The sequence below is a fragment of the Perissodus microlepis genome, chromosome 9, assembly GCF_051167445.1.
Source record: "Perissodus microlepis isolate ML-2025 ecotype Zambia chromosome 9, ASM5116744v1, whole genome shotgun sequence".
NCBI classification, from domain to species: Eukaryota; Metazoa; Chordata; class Actinopteri; order Cichliformes; family Cichlidae; genus Perissodus; species Perissodus microlepis.
In genome coordinates, this window is record NC_140469.1 from 18,356,742 (window position 1) to 18,377,754 (window position 21,013).

At 39.0% G+C, this 21,013-nt stretch overlaps 1 protein-coding gene across 4 annotated transcripts; it reads left to right on the forward strand.

Moving 5' to 3' along the window:
- The first annotated feature begins 836 nt into the window (after positions 1 to 836).
- On the forward strand, positions 837 to 18,912 carry LOC146380392 (uncharacterized). 4 transcript variants are annotated; one of them, XM_084939416.1, is made up of 13 exons: positions 837 to 4,290; positions 4,888 to 5,052; positions 6,160 to 6,261; positions 7,246 to 7,329; positions 9,055 to 9,135; positions 9,682 to 9,792; positions 11,461 to 13,453; positions 13,533 to 13,613; positions 14,200 to 14,253; positions 14,378 to 14,476; positions 14,571 to 14,618; positions 15,376 to 15,441; positions 17,538 to 18,912. In XM_084939416.1, exons 2-13 carry the CDS (start codon positions 4,981 to 4,983, stop codon positions 17,756 to 17,758), a joined length of 3,012 nt encoding a protein of 1,003 aa, XP_084795542.1. In that variant the 5' UTR covers positions 837 to 4,290; positions 4,888 to 4,980; the 3' UTR covers positions 17,759 to 18,912. The 4 variants fall into 4 exon arrangements, with proteins under 4 accessions (XP_084795542.1, XP_084795541.1, XP_084795544.1 ...); XM_084939415.1 differs by having other exon boundaries at positions 837 to 5,052; XM_084939418.1 differs by having other exon boundaries at positions 837 to 5,052; positions 14,200 to 14,276; positions 17,538 to 17,701.
- Positions 18,913 to 21,013: the final 2,101 nt, after the last annotated feature.

Consider the following 21,013-nt stretch of genomic DNA (forward strand, 5'->3'; position numbering starts at 1 on the left):
ATTTGCAAAGTATATGGCTACCCGGTAATACTGTCAAAATCATCATCAGACACAAAGCAACTGGATCTCCTTTGTTCTTTCAGTAATGCAGAAAGGATTCGCCCTTCATCAGATTTCACTGGCAGCAAAAATAATTTCTTTGTAATTTCGAATCATTTGCAGCTGAAACCAAAGACAAATTACATTGAAACACAAATTGCTTAACATCTGTGTTCTCCGGCCTTGCTTTGCCTGGAAATTCTTACTTTTGTCTGGGGGATAGAGCAGGTGATGAGGCGAAAAGAGACACAGCCTGCAGCTCCTCCTTCGGGAAATGGTTTCTCCAAGGTTGCTTCCTAGCAAATAGCGACAGAGGTTGGCAAGAATTGAGATGCTAATAAAGATTAAAAAAGGAGACAGAAATGTGACAGTGGACTGACTTTTTGCTGCACTTACTATTTAAGCTAATAACCTCTATACATCTTCCAGATGAGTAAATGTTTCTAACAATGTGAATTGTCTTATTTAATGCAACTAGTGCTAACTATTTTTTTTTTTAAATAAAACTAAGACAGATCTGTTGATGATCTATTTTTATTACAAACCTAAGTAAAAAAAAAAGAATTATTTCAAGATTACTACTGACTGTTGTTATCACCTCATAATTGTCAGAGTAAAGACAGATAACAGATAAGTTAACTATGGCAAGGTCTTATTCAGTGACCTGCAAATTGATCTGCATGATCTATCACCATTAGCAAGCTCTTTACACTCAGTTACATCATGTGTCTGCCAGTAACGTTGCCTGACAATAATGTTTCTTGGGTGAAGGTCTGTGTGTGTGTGTGTGTGTGTGCGTTTGTTTTTCTATCCTCCTGGGGTCCATGACCTGAGATATCAGTCACGCCATGGGGACCAATTTTTCCCGTGGGGACCGAGCCCTGGTCCCCACGGGCACAACCATTGTATTCAATAGAAAACAGGCTGCTGACATGCCTGGTCAAGTTTTTTTCAAAAAAAAAAAATGGTCCCCACAGATTCAATTTTCACAACTTTGTGTATGCCCTGGTGACCATGGGTGGTATTGCAGTGTGTGAATTTGCATCCGTGGGGACATTTTCCTGACAGTGTGTATAAGTGTGTATCCCAGTGGTCTGAGATGGTATTGCAGTGTGTAAACTTGCATCTATTGCATCCCTTTTCTGACAAAGTGTGAAAGTATTTATAAGATACCACTTTGTTCCTTTATTAATAGTATTAGAGCCTGCCCACTTTAATGTGACCAGACTTCTATTTTATTTAATTATTTGTACCACAGTTACTAAGGGAGCTCATTTATTTATTATACTTCATTTTCTTACGATTTTTTACACAACTGATATCATTTAAGGAGACAAAATATCAAATCATTAAAGTATATAATACTTATTATTTTTAAATGAATAAATGGTCAACTTATGAAACAATAAAACTGGGATAAATAAGCATTTTCAGCCAAAATACTGATGACAAATTAGAAAGAAATTCAGGAAATGCATCACTGTATTATGCAAAGTCAACCCACATTATTCAAATTGTTTACTGCAGTTTGAATAATACCAACCATTTTGAGATTCAAGCACAACAGCAACTACATCCTCTAAATTAGAGTATAAGCAAATAAACAAGTGATATAAAAGTTAAATCCACTCACCATTGACATCAAAAAATCTTTAACTTTTCAATTAAACTCCAACAAAAACAGTCCACTTGTATTCCCAAAATTTTAGATGATCCAGTTTTGTAAAAAATAAATAAATAAAATATTTTGAACACAGATTGCCGTAGCACCTAGCAATATGCTAGCTTTTCATAGTTTCAAATTTGATCTCTGTAATACAAAACAGAGACGTGTGGGTGACCCATCCATTTCAGCAATGAGTGCCCCGCTTATGGAGGTTGGCCAGGTGGTCTGGGTCACTGGTACTCTGACACATTTTCCGGTCCTGGAGCGACATGCAGCATTGTGGTCAGAATACAAGGGGATCCAGCCTGAGCAATGGTAGATTACAGCGGCAGGCAGTCCCTAATTCACCAGAACCTGTGTCTGTTACTGTCCTGGGCCTGTGACCTAATGTTTTGATTTTGTATTATGCTTTATTAGTCTGTTTTCCTTTTGGTTCATGGTTCGTGACTATTGGGGTTTTGGTTTCTGTTCTCTTGTTCTTCTGGGATTGTGAATTCTAGCTTTTAGGTTTAGTTCCGCCCTTGTGTTTATTCTCTTGTTCCCCAGTCATGTCTCATGTCTCTCAGGTCCCTGTATTCTGTGTTCCCTCCGTTCTCTGTCGGTGTTGTACCTCTGAGTTCTGTCCATGGATTTCCTGCTTTATTTTGAAGGTCCATGACCTATGTCAGTGTTTTTAGTTTTGCTTCCTCCATCTCGTTAAGTCTAATTTCTCCCGGCTGTGTTCCCACATGTTCGAGGCTCTATTTTGAACTGTTTTGCATGGGCAGCCCAGGCAAGGAGGACTCAGCCACACTTCTAGAAACCCTCACTGCTTGGTCTGTTCAGTCACTAGCTCAGTCAGTCACTCAACCACCTGATCCGCTTCTACCACAACTACCACTTCGGCCTGTAGCCCAGTTAGCCGCCCGGCCTGTAGCTCCATTTTCACCTTAACCATTACTTCAGTCATTATCACAGTCTCCTGCTCAGTCGTCTTTAGCTCAGTCTGTTATTCAGCCTCCTGTGTTGCCGCTAGCTCAGTCTCCTGTGTTGCCGCTAGCTCCACTTAGCACGGCCTGTACCTCTGCCATTAGCACAGCCTGCACCTCAGCCATTTATTTTATCATCAGTCCAGTCTGCAGATGAGCCTTTAGTTTAACTGCCTGTTCAGTCTGTCGCTCAGCCCCTAGCTCACTCACCTTTAGCTCAGCTGTTAGTCCACTCATTGGTTCAATGACTCATCCTACGCAGGGAACACACGTCATGAAAACATTTGCTGGTTCTCAAAAGCTGGCCATGTTAGAGACAGTAACTCCCTCCAGGGCCTCCCCAGAGGCTGAGTGTCAGCCACCAGCCGACTCTAGATCCCTGGAGGCTAAGGCGCCAGTGCCAGCTACCTCACCGGGGAACTCCACTGAGCAGTCTCAGCCGTCATCACCCGCTGAGAGCTCCAGCGAGTTCACCCATCCGCCTCCATCCTCTGCTGGGTGTATTAGTGAACGCTTTCAGCGCTCTGAGGACTGCATCCCACTGTCGCTGCCTTAGCCAAGCCAATGTGCTGCTCAGCTCCAGCCAGTGTCAACACTGCCAGAGGTCCCTGTGCCTGCTGATTCTGTATCTGTTCCTGCTGGAGGGTCCGAGGGATCCATCCAGCCTGTAGCGCCACCTACTCCATCATTTGCGGCTGCCACGCTGTCATTTGGTCCTGCCTCGTCTGGTCCTGGTCCTGCCACACCACTACCTCGTCCACGTCCGGCTCAGCCTGCTCGACCTTGTCCGTGTGTGGTTTGGTGTCAGCGGCCACCTTCCAGGTCGCTGACTGGACTCCGTCGCCGACGCGGTCGGCATCCTGAAATGCTCCGACGCTGCCACTGCCTTCCACGCGGTTGGCCTTCGGATCGCCTACATTGCCACCGCTGCCTTCTGCACGGCCGGCCTCCAGAACTACTTGGTTTCTGTTGCTGGCCTCCTGGTCGGCCCCCTGAACTTGTGTACCTTGGACCCTGGTGCCATCGACCTCTGGGTTGGCCCCCGGAGTTACCGTCTTGTATTATTGAGCCACTGGCCTCCGGGTCGGCCCACTGAGCTGTGTTTTTGGACTCTGTGTTTTTGGTTTTCCCAGCTCATCTGTTTAGTTTTGGACTCCTGTTGCCGGGATTTTGTTTTGTTGGACTCCGAAGTTTCTGCTGGTTTTCTGGTTTCTGTATTGGAGAGGAGTGTCACCCAGGGTCAGATTCGCTGACAGAGGGATCGAACTTCTGGGAATCCTGTTCGCAGCTGGTCACCATGCTGTCACTGGAAAACTACTGAAGACTCTGATGTGGTCCCCCAGCCACCAAGGTTTATCCCAAAAATAACCCCTGGTGTACAGCCACCTCTAAATTCTGGAAATCCATCAGCAGGTGAAATGTGCTCATCTCCTTGTTGTTTCTCTGAAATCGGGATGCCCACCAGCACCGAGCTCCAACCATTTTGCTGTCCCCACAAGCAGCAGGGAAAGACAGTCAAAAGCAAGCATGGCCACCCAAGGAAGGCGAAAGTGCACTCTGTGCAAAAGAAAAATTCCCTGGCTGGGTGAGCAGTGCAATGTGGGTCTCTGTCTCCAGGTGGGTAGGAACTGCTTCAGGGTCTATCACACAGGCCCAAAAACGCCTGGACGCTTGTAATATAAAAAGGCCAATAAATTAAAAACTGAGTGAGCAAGGATAAAAAAAACATTTTTGTACATATTTATTATAGTTCATATTGCAAGTTGATGTTGTGTTGTATTTTGTTATTGCTGAATATCAGTTTCCACTATAAATCTCAAGTTCGTTTTTTTTTTAATTTAAACTGTTGTTCCACTTTCATAACAATAAAATAATATAAAATGGCTGCCAGGTATTGAAAGCTGAGGTTATTCTAAAAAAATGGGGCAAAAGCATTCAGTTATAGTATGTTTTTTGACCCTTTTACAGCCAAAATTACCAAAAAAGTCCAGGCGGCCTAAATTATGCTTGGTCAATAAAAGGTTAATTAATAATTTTGGATGTTAAAACCATATTAAACTAGTTTTTCTTGGATACATTAATATTTCGTTAAAACACAAGTTCAGCAATCTAATGCTAACACTTTGGTGCTGAAGGGAAGGGATGAGGGAAAACACACTTTTCCTGACTTTTGCGGTCCTCACTTTACCTATTCCCATCCCCCACCCGCTGCAGTCACAGGCTTGCAGGTGTTGCTAATTAGTCGCGTGCTCGGTGCAGCCAGACACGCGGGGCGTAGCTCGGAGGCGAGAGGAGACGGCTGGAAGTATGAAGAAGCATGACAGAGAGAAAGTGGAGATGTCCGACAGTCAGAGAATAGAGGATGAAGGGATGAATGTGGTAAGTACATTAAACAAACTATTTTAGTGTTTACTTAATAATTAGGCAAAGTGAAGTGTTTGCAGCCGACAGTTTGCTCTGTAGTTAGCATGCTTTGCTAATGCTTGCGTGACTTAGCTTAATGTGGTGTTCGACGACATTCTCCTAAACTGTACAATTTTTAGCTGATATCTTAACATTCATGCAGTCGTGAATGTCTGTTTTGGACACTTTTATTAGTTACTGTCGTAATTTTCGGTCGTCTGTGGGACTGAAAATGAACGCTTAATGAGCAATCAATGAGCTTAATGAGTAGCTAGCAATAGTGTTAGCTCCAAATGGTGAGTAAATTTCTAGAACAACTTCGTTCAACTATAGGCCTTAAGTATTCACAACAAGAAACAAGCTAAGCAGCTACAGAGTCTTTTCTTTTCAAAGCGTCAAGTTTTTGTCGTGGCGGGGAGGGTGGCAGTCGGAGCAGCGAGACAGACCCGCCGAAGCTAATCCAGGAGTCTGGATTAGCTTCGGCTGTCGAGGACCCAAGTTCATAATGCAATTATTGTCGTGACGAGCTAAGAAATGGCTAAAGTGTAATGTTGTGTCGTGGTATGCAAAACGAAGCGTGAGGTCGCGGGGGCAGCGACAGTACCAGAGCAGCAGGCGAACCGACTTTTCCCTCAGTTAAATATTCAGCCGTGGAAAGTAATTTAGTGGTGGTTTAAGTTTTGTTGTGATTGTTTGTGATAGACAAAAAAATAAATTTTACTTCTGCAGTGGCTTGATTGCTGTTAATCACAAACGATGAAGTACTAAAAATATAAAATAATAAAATTACTATCATAGTAAATTAAGATAAATAAATCTAACAATATTAAGCATGTGAACAGACTACTGCACAGCTTCATTTAAACTATGACTTATATTCAAAAGATTGATTTTTATAAAACCGTATTCATATTTGCACCATGTCTTTATAGTGACTAACATATGTGATTAGACCTATTGATGTCACCTTAAATACTATCCCATTATCACTAAGTGTGTATTTCTTACTTGTTGATGTATAAAACTAGTGTACTTCAGGTATGGACATGTTATGTTAGCTGTTTTGTGTTTGACCTCATCCAGAGTAAACAATCCACCAGACTGAAGGCACGTTTGCAATGCCTGAGAGACCATCATGATAAATGCTTGTCAAGAGCCATGGACTCCTTAAAACACCAAACACAGGTAATCATGATAGGGTTTTGACTTTTCCCATATTACAATATTAATAAATACAGTGGTGCTTCTGACTTAGATTTGTGACAGTATGAATGCATGTGCCAAAACATTCTGTAGGGGTGTGTTGGTTTGATTACGCAGGTGTACTGAAAAGATAATTTTTTTTTTTTTCACCAAAGCCAGGTGCTGAAGTTTGTTTTGTGTGTGTGTGTGTGTGTCTCTGTAACGCCCGAGTTTCACCCAAGCAACTTTAGCATCGTGTCAGCTCTTTAGTTAACTAATTTGAAATGGCTTTTGCCATGTGTGGGAGGAGGGGGGAATAGTGTACAAACCTAGGACTGACATTTAAGCAAGACATATTAGCCTTTTATAAAGAAGTAGAAGCTGTACCCAAATGTCATTCTAAACTAAAATGTAAAAATTTGTAGAAACTAGTACTTTGGTACAAAAGTGCATCATTAAGTTCTTAAATATCCGATATATGTATCTAAGTATCATAAATATTACCTGGCAAATAATGTACTTCAATATCAAATGTATACATAAAAGCAAAGTGTGTACACAGTTACATGTATTTCAGGGGGTGTTATCAGCCTGGCTGATCTGAAATTCAGCTTTTCATTTTTTTTTTTTGTACTTCTGTACAGTACTTGAAAAAAATGTTTGGTACATCCCATCACTCAGTGCAAGCTGAAATTGTCTACAGCTTAGTTTACAACAGTACTGAGGGCCACTTTTTAAGATGGAACCATGTTTAGTCAACTATAGGCTAATAGAAAGGTTTTTTTTTCTTTTTTTTCTTTTGGTTGTGCTGTAATTAAAGCCTTCTGAATTTAGACATCAAAACCAAAGTATGTGTAGTAATGCTGTGTTTTCTTACACAGCATTAGGTTTAAATAAAACAGAGGATGCATTTAGTAGTGTATTGGTCTTGTTCATCACCTTTTTGTGAACCTTATCAAAAGAAATGTTTGTCTCTGTAATGTTTAGCCATCGGAGAGAACAAACCAAGAGGGTGAGACTTCATCACAACCCCAGCTCTCACCTAAGCAACTTGCAGCTTCCAAGACTTTGGTAAGTAACAAATTGATTTTAACTTGTGGTATATAACAGGCTCAGTACTCTATAAGTTTAACAGTTTACCATGTAGATATAGATGAAAAATTAGCAGTGGTGCTGGTATCGATAAATAAATAAATAAATGTGACAGCTGCCAGTCATTATGTGGCTTTTCTGCCTTTCTTTCACTGCATGTTAGCCTAATTTGTATAAAAGATGGGTTATGTTCACACACACGTAGGTGACAGAACAGAACTTGACACACGAGCACAGCCCACAGTAGTGATAATGAAATGGACTTCAGGATATACCTCATGATTGAGAATCCATAACTCATTACCCCCCTTAAACCACACTCAATTAATTTTCCACAGTTATATCTAATTCTAAAGTGACTTTGTTATCCTCCACAGCTCATGAAACTTAATAAAAATTTGCATTCTGCATTGGTTGTATATTAAGATGGTGTGCAAAGTATGTTGACACTCAAGCTGTGTCCCAAAACCTAGGCCGCATCCTTCGAAGACCGAGAAGGCCGGAAGTGCGAGGCTTGTAAAACGGGACGGTCTAGCATTCAGATTTGCGTCACCAGCTGTCTCGTTGGCGTTTAATAAACTCAGCTGTCTCGCCGGCTCAAGTGACCATTGAACCCTTCGGTCAGCTATCGAGCAGCTGGGTAACAGAAGTCTCTGAAAACCTCTGAGCACTTTTGCAAATATGCGATCTCTTGATAAACTGAGCAGATATTTGAAGTTTACACAGCTACATTCTCACCTGAAAATATGTTAAAAGTTTATTTTGTGACCCAGAAAGAGTAATAAGATTAATAGTTAGTAGCGGCCGCCATTGTTGGAAACTGGAATCTGCTGGGCCGCGCTATGAATTCTGGGATATGGTGGGGCACAAAGGATACACCCAACCCATCCTTCAAATCTGGGGAAAAGGAGGACGCATTTGTCGGCCAGATTCGGAGGAGTCTACGAATTGGGACAGCCTTCGTGGCGTCGCTGTGATGTAATCGGTCTACAAATGCGGCCTCAGGAGGTTGCAGCTGACGTTTTGGGACACAGCTTTAGTGCCAGTCAGGACAAGAAACCAAACAAATCTCTCATTTACCTGAAAATGTACTAGTCCAGTGACCCTGAAAGGCATTTTAATAAGTTTAAAGGCAAGCTCTGTTGTATTGTTTTAAGGCAGATATTTCCATGATTTTAAGTGTTTACATTTGGCCTAGATATGTTATATGTTCGGTTATCATATCGATATGTGGAACAAAGACTTGACATGGTTAAACAAGATACAGGAGTGATTCTGTTAACTTTTTTCATAACTAAGATATAATTATTGTGGTCATGAGCTACGTACTTCTGCGCTGTACTGCTTCTTAATTATAGAATGCTTATTTTTCAGTTCAGGATTGTTAGGAATTTTAAAAATCCACATTCAACATTTAGGATTGAGTAAACAAATAATAAAAGCCAATGGCAGTACTTCAATACCAGTTCTTGTTACCCATCCTGTGTGAGAGGTGAAGGAGAGCCAGAATTGTCTGCACTGTTTCTGATGTGGATTAGATGTCATTCATATTTAGTGTTTTCAAGGTGCAAATTGCTGAATTGACTTGCATGACTTTCAAAATTGCAAGTATGCTTTACCACACATCTTATCTAACATGTTCCTCATTAACATTATGTATGTAGACATGGTGATACATGTGTCCTTTTTAATTTTATTTTAAAGCCCTCAGCAAGTCTTAATCAAGAGGGGGAGACCTCATTGTCAGATCTTTCATTTGAGCTACCAACATCATCTGAGAGCATGGTATGTGTCAAATAAGCACTTTTAGCTTATCCCATATGACCATAAGTAGCTCTGAAACTTTTTCATAACTTGCAGGTTTTTCCTAGAGTGAGTTAAGCTGTCAGTTTTAAAGAGAACCAGCAAACACAGCCCTGACCATGCATTCACTGTTTTGTTAGCATGTACTGTCTTTATGTCACATACTGTCACACATGGCCTGGCAGAGAACTGAACAACAGGAGGTTCAATCTGGCCTATGGGTGGCTTTGCTTCAGCTATAATGCTTTGCAATCTTGGAGTTGAATTTTTCATAAAATTAACTGTTTTCCTGGTGTGGTGAAGTCAGCATAAGTCTACACAGGATTGCAAATGTATGGGAAGTTAAAATTTCTAGATATGTTATTCAAATCAAACTCATGAGGTTGTTAGTTTACTTACAGAACTCAAAATGTAAAAATTTCTTTCTTAATTCGCTTTGGGTTGAGAAGTTAAAAATCAGGTTTGATATCTTTCTCGATGTATTACAGTCATTGCTGTCAATGTCTTACATCTCCCCTCTCTCCATAGGAAATAATTGTTGATGCTGATACTGACATCGATATAATCACTCCTGAAAGTTCATACTCTGATGCTGCTGACCCAGATGTGCCATCACTCAAACGAACTGACAGCATATTTGTAAGTTTGCATAATTCTGGTCATTTCCACACTTTTATTAGGGCTTTAACTTACTGTAGAAGACTGGCATTGCAGCATTGCAATTTTTAAACTATATGTACTTAACAAAAATCTTGGGCCACTCTTCATTCTTTGTATTTTACTAGCTATATGGGTATAGTTCTCCAGGCTTCTTGAAGGACTTTCAAAGGTCCTCTTTGGCTGTTTCTGCATTTGGTTCTGTTCTGTCAGGTGACTCCACACTGCTTCAATAATGTTAAGGTCCAGACTCTGGGGAGGCAAATCAATGACTGTTAATGTTCCACTGTTTTGTTTTTTTTGTTTTTGTTTTTTTTTGTCATAATTTCATCAGTTTTGAGAAGATCTCCAACACATGCTGCCCCAAACCATGACAGAGCCTCCACCATGTTTTACAGATGACTGTAGACCCTCACTGTTAAACCTCTCTGCTATCCTCCTGCATACACGTTGATGAGTTAGAAAAAAAAAAATTCAATTTTGGATTTTTTTTACTCCACAAGCCATGTTTCCAGTGATTTTTGTTTTTAAGTCCAGTTTTTGTGTAATTCGGCATACCTCAGCATCTTCTCAGTTTCATTTGGTTTAATAACCATTCTTAAGCAACACAAACATGACAAGACTTTGAGATACTGATCTGCTGTGGGTAATCTTTTTTTTCCCTTTTACGTTTTCATGGCTGCGATTTCTTTCTGTGCTTCGCTTCTCCACTTACCTCAGATTTTATTTCTTTCAAAGACACTGCACACCATGCTGAGAGATGCAAGGTTTTCAGGTCGTTGGGAATCATACTGTTGGTCTAAAAATAGTATTTTATGTCTGTAACTGTTATCTTTGGCATTATTCATAGATTCAATTAATGAAATGGAAACAAGTGATGTTTTAGTGACAGTCTGCTAGAAAGAAATTACCTACAGATAACATTTAAATTTTATTTGTTTTCTAAGTTGTCTATGTGGGGACACAACACTGGTTCATCTCTCAGGTTAGGAGACTTTTTTTTTTGCTTTGAATGATTCATAGGTCATTGTTAAGTAGCTTAACAAACAAAAACATTCCTCTGAAAATGGTCAGGTACAAGGACTGGACTCAAATGAGTGAAAAAGTAGCCAATGTCCAAAGAAAAACTTTGAAAGACCTTCCGAATGTCTGGAGAACTATTGCTCAAGAACACTTTAGAAATTACAAGTCTGCCTCCTTGGAGTAAAAATGTAAAGTAATGAGAGAGAGGAAAAAATACAGGAGTTTTCATCCAATTATTTGAACAGCTCTGTTCAATAATTATTTTACAGGTTGTTTTTTGAGGGTTTTTTTGTATCTTGTTTCACACAAACATTTGACATTTGGTTGTCAGCTGTGAATTCTTATGGTAGTGCTGAAATGGTATCATCCAGCCCTAATTTTTCCTTATTAATTTTATGGTTGGGTTGAAACTATCGGTAAACAAGTCTTTGTGTATACAAAGCCAAAGTTAGTGATAAAAATTAAAATCACTAAATCCTATAACCCTTCATTAACCTGGTAACAGTTCCAACAAATTAAATTTCACTTTAATGAAGGTGTTAAAGGGGTCTCACAGACGGTGTAAGATTTTCACACCTGGGTAATTCTTGTGAATTTAGCTATAAATGTGTCTATCTGGTTTTTCAGCTTACCAGTGAATACCTGCAGTCAATCTCCAAGGTGGCTGACACATCAGAAGCTTCTGGAAGTTGTATTGAAAGCACTGATGATGAATATATTCCATCAAAAGACTCACGGAATGAAAGCAGTTCAGAGGGATCTGACAGTCCTGCAAAAAGGGTCCCATTGTTGAAAATTAAGAAAAGAAAGAAGTCACAAAAGACTTCCAGAAGAAAAGCACTTCCAAGTACATCTTCGGGTAAGGACCATGAGACGGAAAGTGAAAGCTCTCAACCTAACCAGGGAAATATTTTTGTGATGAAGCTGCAAAAAAAGAAAAATGGGGCTAGAGTATACAGTAAAAAGCATCACTGCTTATACTGTCCACAGGAGTGCCATAAAATGGCAAGGCACTTAATACGCAAGCACAGCAGTGAACTGGCTGTAGCAGAAGCAATCAGTTTTCCTTTGAAATCAAAGGAGCGCAAACTACATTTTGACCTCATTAGAAACAAGGGGAACCGTGCACATAATATTGAGGTTCTGAAAGTGGGCTGTGGAACACTAATCCCAAGTCAGCAAACTAAAAAACCAGTGAAGCCAAATGACTACATGCACTGCGTTAACTGCCAGGCACTGCTGAAAAGACATTCATTATGGAGACACATTTCAAGATGCAAGCTTTCACAGAAGTGCAGCACAGCAAAACCAGGCAAAAGTCGGATCCAGTCACTTTGTGCCTTTGCACAGCCTGTCCCAGATGGTGTCAGCAGAAAGGTTTGGGAACTGGTGAATGCTATGCATCAGGATGAAGTCAGAAACATCATCAGAGAGGAGAAAAGTATCTTGCGACTTGGAGAACACTTGTATTCAAAACATGGACATGACAAGACCAAACATGAGTACATCAGACAAAAAATGCGAGAAATGGGACGGTTACTTCTGCGCTCACGGGAAGCAGGGACACTGAAAAAAATGGAGGATTTCTATGTACCTTCAAATTTCAAGTTTGTGGTTCAAGCAGTAAAGGATGTGGCTGGCTTTGATGAAGACAAAAACATCTACAGAGCTCCATCATTGGCTCTGAAACTGGGCCATAGTCTCAAGAAGATTGCAGATATTCTTGAGTGTGAAGCAAAGATGGCAGATTTTCATGATGAGGAATTTCTTAAGAATCTGAAGAGAAGCCGGGATCTTTATGAGAAGAAATGGGATGTGTGTGTTTCATCTCGTGCCCTGCAAACTCTAAAAGAAGGAAAATGGAACACTCCTCAACTCCTCCCTTTCACCGAGGATGTAAAAACCATGCATATGTATCTTGATAGGTACAGAAAAGAATACCAAACCAGACTTGCCAGTGATCCCAATAAGAAGAACTGGTCAATGCTGGCCAATTTGACTCTTTGCGAAGTGATACTGTTTAACCGCAGGAGAGAGGGTGAGGTATCAAAAATGCCACTAACTGCATTCACCCTGCGAGACACTTCAGGAGTCCATTCGGATTTGGCAGTAGGACTTTCAGAGTTGGAACAAAAACTTTGTCGCCATTTCCAGCGCATCGAAATAAGAGGGAAAAGGAACAGAAAAGTTCCTATCCTCTTAACACCAGACATGCTGTCCTCAATGGAAGCCTTGGTTTCACATCGGCGGGCCTGTGGTGTGTCTGATGAAAATCCCTTTTTCTTCTCTAGACCTGAAGCAGACACTCACTTCAGGGGATCAGATGCCATCAGACAGATTGCAAAGGAATGTGGAGCGAAGCATCCAGAAACACTGTCCTCAACTAAGTTGAGAAAGCATGTGTCCACACTGTCCACAGTCCTAAACCTGAGAGACAATGAGATGGACATCCTCGCAAATTTTCTAGGCCATGATATCAGAGTCCATAGGGAGTACTATAGACTGCCTGAAGGAACACTTGAGTTGGCTAAAGTCAGCAAAGTGCTCATTGCTCTAGAACAAGGCCGACTGTCAGACTTCAAGGGAATGAGCCTCGATCAAATCCAAATTAATCCCAATGGTAAACAAAATGTTCTTATATTTTTATTTCAGAGTAAATGTCTTTTGTGCTACATGGTTTTCTTATCACTGCTTTACAGAAGAAATGCAGGAAGATGTGGAAAGTGATCTTTCAGAGACAGATGCATCAAAGGAGTCATCTTTCAGTTCCTCAACATCGAGTAGGTGACAGGTTTAACTGTTTTTAGCATCCAGCCATTTACTGCATATAAAAATAGATGACATGATGGTTTTTACATTTGTAGCAAAAAACGTGGAATCTTATAGTGGCAGACTGTTAACAGAGGGGACAAACTAAAACCTCAAAGTACATGCCAAATTGTTCCGAAAGAGTTTCTCTCATTTTACTTAGTTATCACATGAATGTATGTTCAATTGTTAAATTTTCTGATCAGTTTGGTTTGAAGTGTACTTAATGTTATAAAAAGGCTGTGAGCTGTCATTATTGACAGCTGATTTCAGTTTGTTTCTGGCAGGCAGATGGACAAGAACTGTACCCCTTGCTGCACTGCCCCATCACTATTGTGCAGACACTTGATCCAAATGACAAGCAACAGATGTCTGCGCTTGTTGTTATGGCTTAATATTTGAATAGTGCAAAGATGTGGAGACATGCCATTCATCTTTACATACAGTTAATACCTCTAACAAAAAATACATTGCGTAGTGTAAAGGCTGAATGGGCACAGAGTTCAACCATATACCATTACTGACTTCTTTGACTTTTGACTTTTTTTTTTGTCAAAGGATCCCAAAGATCGAGAAGTCAGCCAACCACTGAGTTTGATGAAACACACACAGGTATCCAGCAGAATAACCAGATGGTACCTTTTTTAAATTATTTTGTGGGTTTTATAAACACAGAAATTTAAAAAAAAAATTAAATAAAAAAAATAAAAATATATATATATTTATTTTTTAACAGGATCCTCAACACCTAAGAGAAGAAAGGAGACGGGATCTGACATTGATGACCCTAAAGAGGGTACTTCTCACACCCACCGCACACCCTGTTTTGCCTCAGGTACCTGTCTTAATTTAGCCTCTAAGCAAGCTTCACAAAAACCTAAAAAACAATTACAGAATTTTGATTGTGCGCTATCTCAATTTGTTAACAGGAACTTCAGCAAAGGAAAAGGAGTCTGACACTGATGCCACTAAAATGGGTAATTTGCACACAAACTACAGAACTTTAAGTCCCCCCCTTCCTTTTTTTGAAACCTGCTTTTACAAATTGGTAGAATTAAACCAAACAGGAGCACAGAGAGTATAGATGTTCTTTTTTTTGGGTATATTTCAGTTGTGCAAACCTGAAAACTTTTTGATTGGTATGACTGTCTAGAGCAGATTTCACATAATCCACAAGAAAACCACAATTTCTGTAATTGTAACTGGATGTACTGAATGTACTTTAGAAAGTATGTTAGAAGTTTTTTAGACTGATCATTTTCAGTATCCCCTACCAAAGAGCCTGATAGCACCATTGTTGCCTGTATTGTGTAACCTTCTTTGTACCCTTGCGTGCTTATTATTGTTAGCTTTTTCTATTGCTGCTAGCTGCTTGCCCACCATTTTATTTTCAAGCCACGTCAGTTCAGTTGGCATTAATTCTGTATATAGAGAACCATGAATGGGTAAAATCGTTTGCTTCAACCTTTGTGATTGTTTTCCTTCAAGAGCTCTGCCAAAAAAAATCACATTCTTTAACTGAAGGAGACTGGACTAGGTATTTGCCTGACAGTGTAATATTGAAACTTTTCAAATATTTTAAATTTTAGCACAGTAGATGAGTTATGTAGCAGGGTGATAAGACTGTACTGCATTGCAGTCACAATTTTGCATGTTTTTCAGTATTTGTCTTCTCTGTTCCAGGGTCACAAGGTACATATTTTTTCTACTTACAGTTTACTCTTCTTCCCATAGGACCACCAGGATTCAAGCAAGGACAGTGGACCACAGATGAGCCTGATGGTGACCACGCTACTGCAGGTATCCCACAGACTGAGGCTTGGCATTTGCCCACATTTCTTCTTTACCCATTCCCTTTTCCACACAACAGCTAAAAAGGCTATACTAAAATAAGCACTGATTTGCTTTCTCACCCTAATAATGCTTTTATTTCAAAGTTGTACAAATGTTCTTAGTACAACCTATCTAGACTGGATGATGACATGATGATGAATTAGTAATGATTAATGTAACAAGGCAGTAAGAAAAAACGGACGTCTTTCAGTACAAGGCTTTCGTCAGCGTTACAGCAGGCGAAATGTGTGCCAAATTTATTAAGGCTGACTACTTATGGGTGATTAGCTGGTTATTACTCTTGTCCAAAATGACTGTTACTGGTCAAAGAATTTACTGTTGTTACTTAACAGAAAAACACTTCTTCCTCTGTCAGCTCTTTTTTGAGAGCTCCAGTAGGTGAATACTTTTACCTGAAGCAACCAAAGTCATACAAAAGTCTTTATGTCATGTTAATTCTGGACAAGATCATTCCAGGAATCAGGGCTCTGTGCCAGAAAACATGTTTGGCTAAAACTAGGTAATCCAGGTTTTCCATTTCAGAGTGAGGGTGGATGCTGAGTCAGACCCTGTAAACCTAATCTGCAGGATTTCTTTGACTCCTCTCCTTCTCCTGGTGTATCTGAACTGGCTGACTTGCATTTTTTTTCTTTTTCTCATCCATAAAGTTGCCATCAAAGGTCATAGTTGAGTGGTTTATTTTGCAGAAATTTACATTTTTACAGACATTGAGAGATGTAGTGAGATAATAGTTTGTACTTAACAAGACCGCATTTTATAATGATTTACCAATGTAAGAATGGAAACAGAAATGACATCAGATTTACTATCAGTTAAAGATGAAATTTATAGCCCATTTTCTAACTCTGGATGGCAGTACAGCTGTTAGGCTGGTAGTTCCCATGTATTCAAACATTTCCTGTGCGTTACTGTTTAAAAAATCTTTTTAATAGTATGTAGTGAGTGTCATCATTTTTGATGACAAAGATCTCATACTGATGCAAATAAATACACTGGGTGCATCCTAATTCACTAATTTTCTTCTTTTTTTTTTTTTTTAAATTGAAAGTTGGTTTGATTCTAACTCTTGCAGGCCATCTCAAAGCTCGTATTTGATGAGTGAGGCAACATTCACAGAAGCAGGCTTCACAAAAGTAGTTTTCCATCTGACAAGCCACCCTATTTATATATTACTGATATTTTTATTTTATCTTATTTTTATTTTTTTTGAAGTGGCTGAGCAAACTGGTCTAATCCATCACATAATCACTGAATTTCATACCAATGATGGGGTGTTGGATCAAGTCAGTCTGTCAGCAAGAAACACTGATAACTAAGTTATTTGTTATTTCTACTCACAGGCAGATCGTTTCTAAGCATCTGATTTGATCTTTGAAATTTCATTTTTGTCAACCATTTAAATTAAATGGTTTCTAGTATTATGAATATACTAGAATATTTTGTATTTTTAAAAAAAAATTAAGTTCACAATTAGAACTTAAGTACATACTGACACTAATTCTGTAAGTGGATTCTGTCTCTGAGCAGGATGCAGTATGAATCCAGATGGCAGCTTTTTACTTATGTACAGGTGCTAAAGTAATAGCAAGCTACAGGGAGAAAACAATGCTGCTCTATTATTGTTAGTCTCAACTGTTAAAGCTGACTGACAACTGAACTGTGATTAGCTACCTCACTTGTTACAAGTGGATGTTTCCTTAGATTTTCTTGTATCTATCCTCCATCCTTCTTGGGAGGTACTAAGAAGCAAGGAAAAAATGCAAATGATAGAAAAGTGTAGGCAGTTTCAGGGACCTATGATGTATCCACATATAACTGTGATAAAGAACCTAATGTGTAATTTGCCTGTTCTCTGACAGATTTATTTTATTAATATTCTGAAAATTCATGATTTAACTGGACCCTCAACAGCTAAGAGGAAACAGTGCAAAATTTAAAAGTGATTACTCTAAAACTGAAGCGTCTACCCTTTTTAGTTTTGCCTTAATTTATCTTAAATTAATTATTACAACTGTATTAAGTCACTTTCTTTTCTATTTTAGGAACATCAAAGAAGAGGACTTGGACATCAGCTGAGGTCCATGCTGTGGAAAAGACACTAATGTCCTTCATTGAGTCTGGTAAAGTACCAGGAAAGTCGGAGTGCGTTGCCTGTATTGAGGCTTCACCGAAAGCACTTACAAACAGAACCTGGACAGGGGTAAAGTTCTATGTAAAAAATCGAATCACTGCAATGCAGCGTAAAGCTGCAAAAAGAGTTTAACAGCCTGTTCTTAATTGTTCATTTGTGCCTTGTTTGCCCCTTTGCAATGTTTTTACGTTCTGTGCTAGACCAATGTTTTTGGACGTCAAAAAAAAAAAACGTTTGGAAAGAATGGAACTCATGTTCCATTTTAATTAGTTTTAATTATGTTTTGAAAAGGAAAAGGCATTCCTGTTGTGACATATCTAAAAATGCCACCTTGCTTACCAGGGAGTACTGTCTTATATATACTTATATTTATACTTGTATATAATATGATATATAGAGATATAATATGATATATAGAGATATAGATATATAGAGATATAGATATATAGATAGCTATATAGATAGATATATGTATGTGTGCGTATATAGAGATATAGATAAACACACACTGTTTGTTGGATGTAAGGGGCTGAAGGTCTGACTTTAAAAGGCTGAAATAAATGTTACGTGAAGGCATAAACTCAGTTTGTCTGCCCATTTCATACAGTAGGTGACTTCTTTTAACCGTCAAATGTGGTTTGGTAAAAATATCATTTTGTTTTCTGTTAAAGCAGATCTGATGCTTCATATCTGATGAAAATCAACTGACAAACTGAATTGATTTAAAATTATTTTATTTGCATATGTTCAGTCATACCAAGTAAAACACTATACAAAATGTTACCTTTTGCTCAACTTTTAACAACATTCTTAAATTTCACAAGTAGTGTTTGTGTAATTTCATAACTTCCTAACTAATATTTTAGAATCAGATTTAAAAAAATAAATTAATAAAATAAGTATCTGGCAGTCAGGATGAGATTAATAAAACAATCCATCCATTTTCTTCCACTTAACCAATTCAGGGTCTCAATCATTATGTAATATGATAGTAAGGTTTCATGGATCAGTGTTGTTGACTGTATGCTCATAGACACATGACTGGTCCCCAGTATCAGTAGACGGGTTATGTCTGGTCCCCAGTAAAACAAAAATTCAGGTTTAAAATTTATTTGAGAGTGTTTGACTTTTCAAGTCATATTTAAGTTTAGATGAATTTATTATGAATTTAGGAGTGAAAATCATGTCTTTACACCCTTTGGAAAGGGTGGATCCCATCAGGCACCTGTCACTCATTGGACCCCACGATGTAGGAAAAACAGGTATGTGTGTGTGTGTGTGTGTGTGTGTGTGTGTGTGCCCTGAGGGGAGGGGGAGGGGGGGAATAAATCTACAAATTACAGTGAGAAGACGGGAAAACAAAAGCATTTTTACTGGGATGCGTTTATTAAAATGCAGCACGGGTTATTTTGGTAGCCAGTAAGTGTTAAAAAAGTGACAATTTAATGTTAAATACATGCATAACTGACAGGGACAAAAAACTGCAATGTCATAATAGACCACCAGGGCAGAGTAGGGTGATTATTTAAAAAACTAAACAAAATACTAATACTAATACTACTACTTCTAATAGTAATATTAACAATAAGTCCTCACGGTAAAAACCCATTTAAAGAATGTCCTCTTTTCCTACACCTTAGGGCACTTTCTTGAATCTATATAATAACTTTTGCCCAGCTCCCTCCAATCATATCCTCTGTGTGATTCAGCTCTTTGTTGTGCATCCTTCATGCTCCGTCGTCCTGCTTCAGCCAGATTTTTTTAAGCACTTGCAGCTGTCTAAGCAGTAAGACGTACTGGGAGATGTATTGTGTGTTATGGCTTGGGAACAAATGCATTTTAGGAATGCATCATCGCTACTGCGTTTCTACTTGCCTCCAAATATAAAGACTAAAATCTGATTGGTATAGTTTTATAATCAAACTACACATATCATGCAAATCTGTAAAAATTCTAATTTTTAACAGTGGAGAAGCAGATCTTTATCAAAACTACAATGATGCAGTGGTTCCCTCACAGGAAGAAAGTTCTGCGTTCAAATTAGGGGTGGGTTTTGATTATCGATTTATCGATTAAAATCGATTCTGGCCTGGATAACGTGATATCGATTCATTAAAATCCTGAATTGATTTTTTATGCATGTGCATAGGTGTTACACTAGATCTCATTTTATGTATTTCTTGAAGCTCCACAGAGAGGTTTTTTACAGCTATCTTCTTTGGGTTTGCATGTTTTCCCTATTTTTACAGTAGCATCTAATCTCACAGCACCAAACATTCCTTACCTGACTAAACTGGCAGTCAGTAGCATGTTCTTCTTCTGTTTTTGTTGTTTAAAGATAGCTGGCAAACAACTTGCCACTTTCTGACAGTAGTAGCACATTACATTTTACCGAGCACTGGTAAAAACAAGGAAAATGTATATTTTAAGAGAAAAAAATTTAAAAATAAAGATTTTATAACTAGTAGTTATTTGCAAACTCTGACTTCAGCCATGTTGCTAACTGCTTATCTAATTATGGTTGAGGCTGCAGCTTATCCCAGCTGACACTGGGTGAGAGGCATGGCGCTGGACATCCTGCCTGACCATTAGAGGCTTAATACAGAGAGGGCACAGACTGTGATGTGTTGTGAAGCCTTTTTTCAAAAGCACCAGGTAAAGCTGCAACAAGTCTATTCACAACCATCTCAAATTGTCTGCTGGGAGTGTGGTGAGGTTTTTTTTGTTTGTTTTGGGGTTTTTTGTTTGTTTTTTTAAGAAGAATTGGATTGTTCCCGGTAAATACTGGGTAGAATTATTGAATCAGAGTCCAGAAACTTGCTACTGTCAACATTAGATTTGGCAGAAGTGAGTTACCTGCTGGTTGTGTAAGGTTATCATGGTTTTGGATGCATATGAGTTAAAACCTTTTCACATAGAAATTAACATGTGCTATGCTGAATGCTAGGTTGAGCGAATGGCCCCAAATTTGTGTTGCACTGGCTACTGCACTCTGCCTGTACTATATACCTCTTTCAAGCATTCATGGCTTGGCTTTTATGTGTATGCACTACTTCCTATCATTCTGGATTTCCATTGGTCCTGCAAATGTATATCAAGCCAGCTATGGTTGGAGTTAAACTGCACTAAAGGCTTTGCTTTATATAGTGAAAAAACATTTTATATGTAGAAGGCCCTTTGGGGTTATCCAAGCCTATGATGAACTTTGCCTCTCTGTCTTTTTATGCTACCTAGTTTTGTCCTGTGACCACACACTCCCACTCCACTCTTTGGCTTTGTGCATTAATCCAATATTTAGTCAACCAAAAAATGCATGTTGCTTCTTTTTAGTGTCCTCTACCACTGCTGTGAGCTCATCTTCCAGAAGTTTTGCTGTTCTCTTGTGGT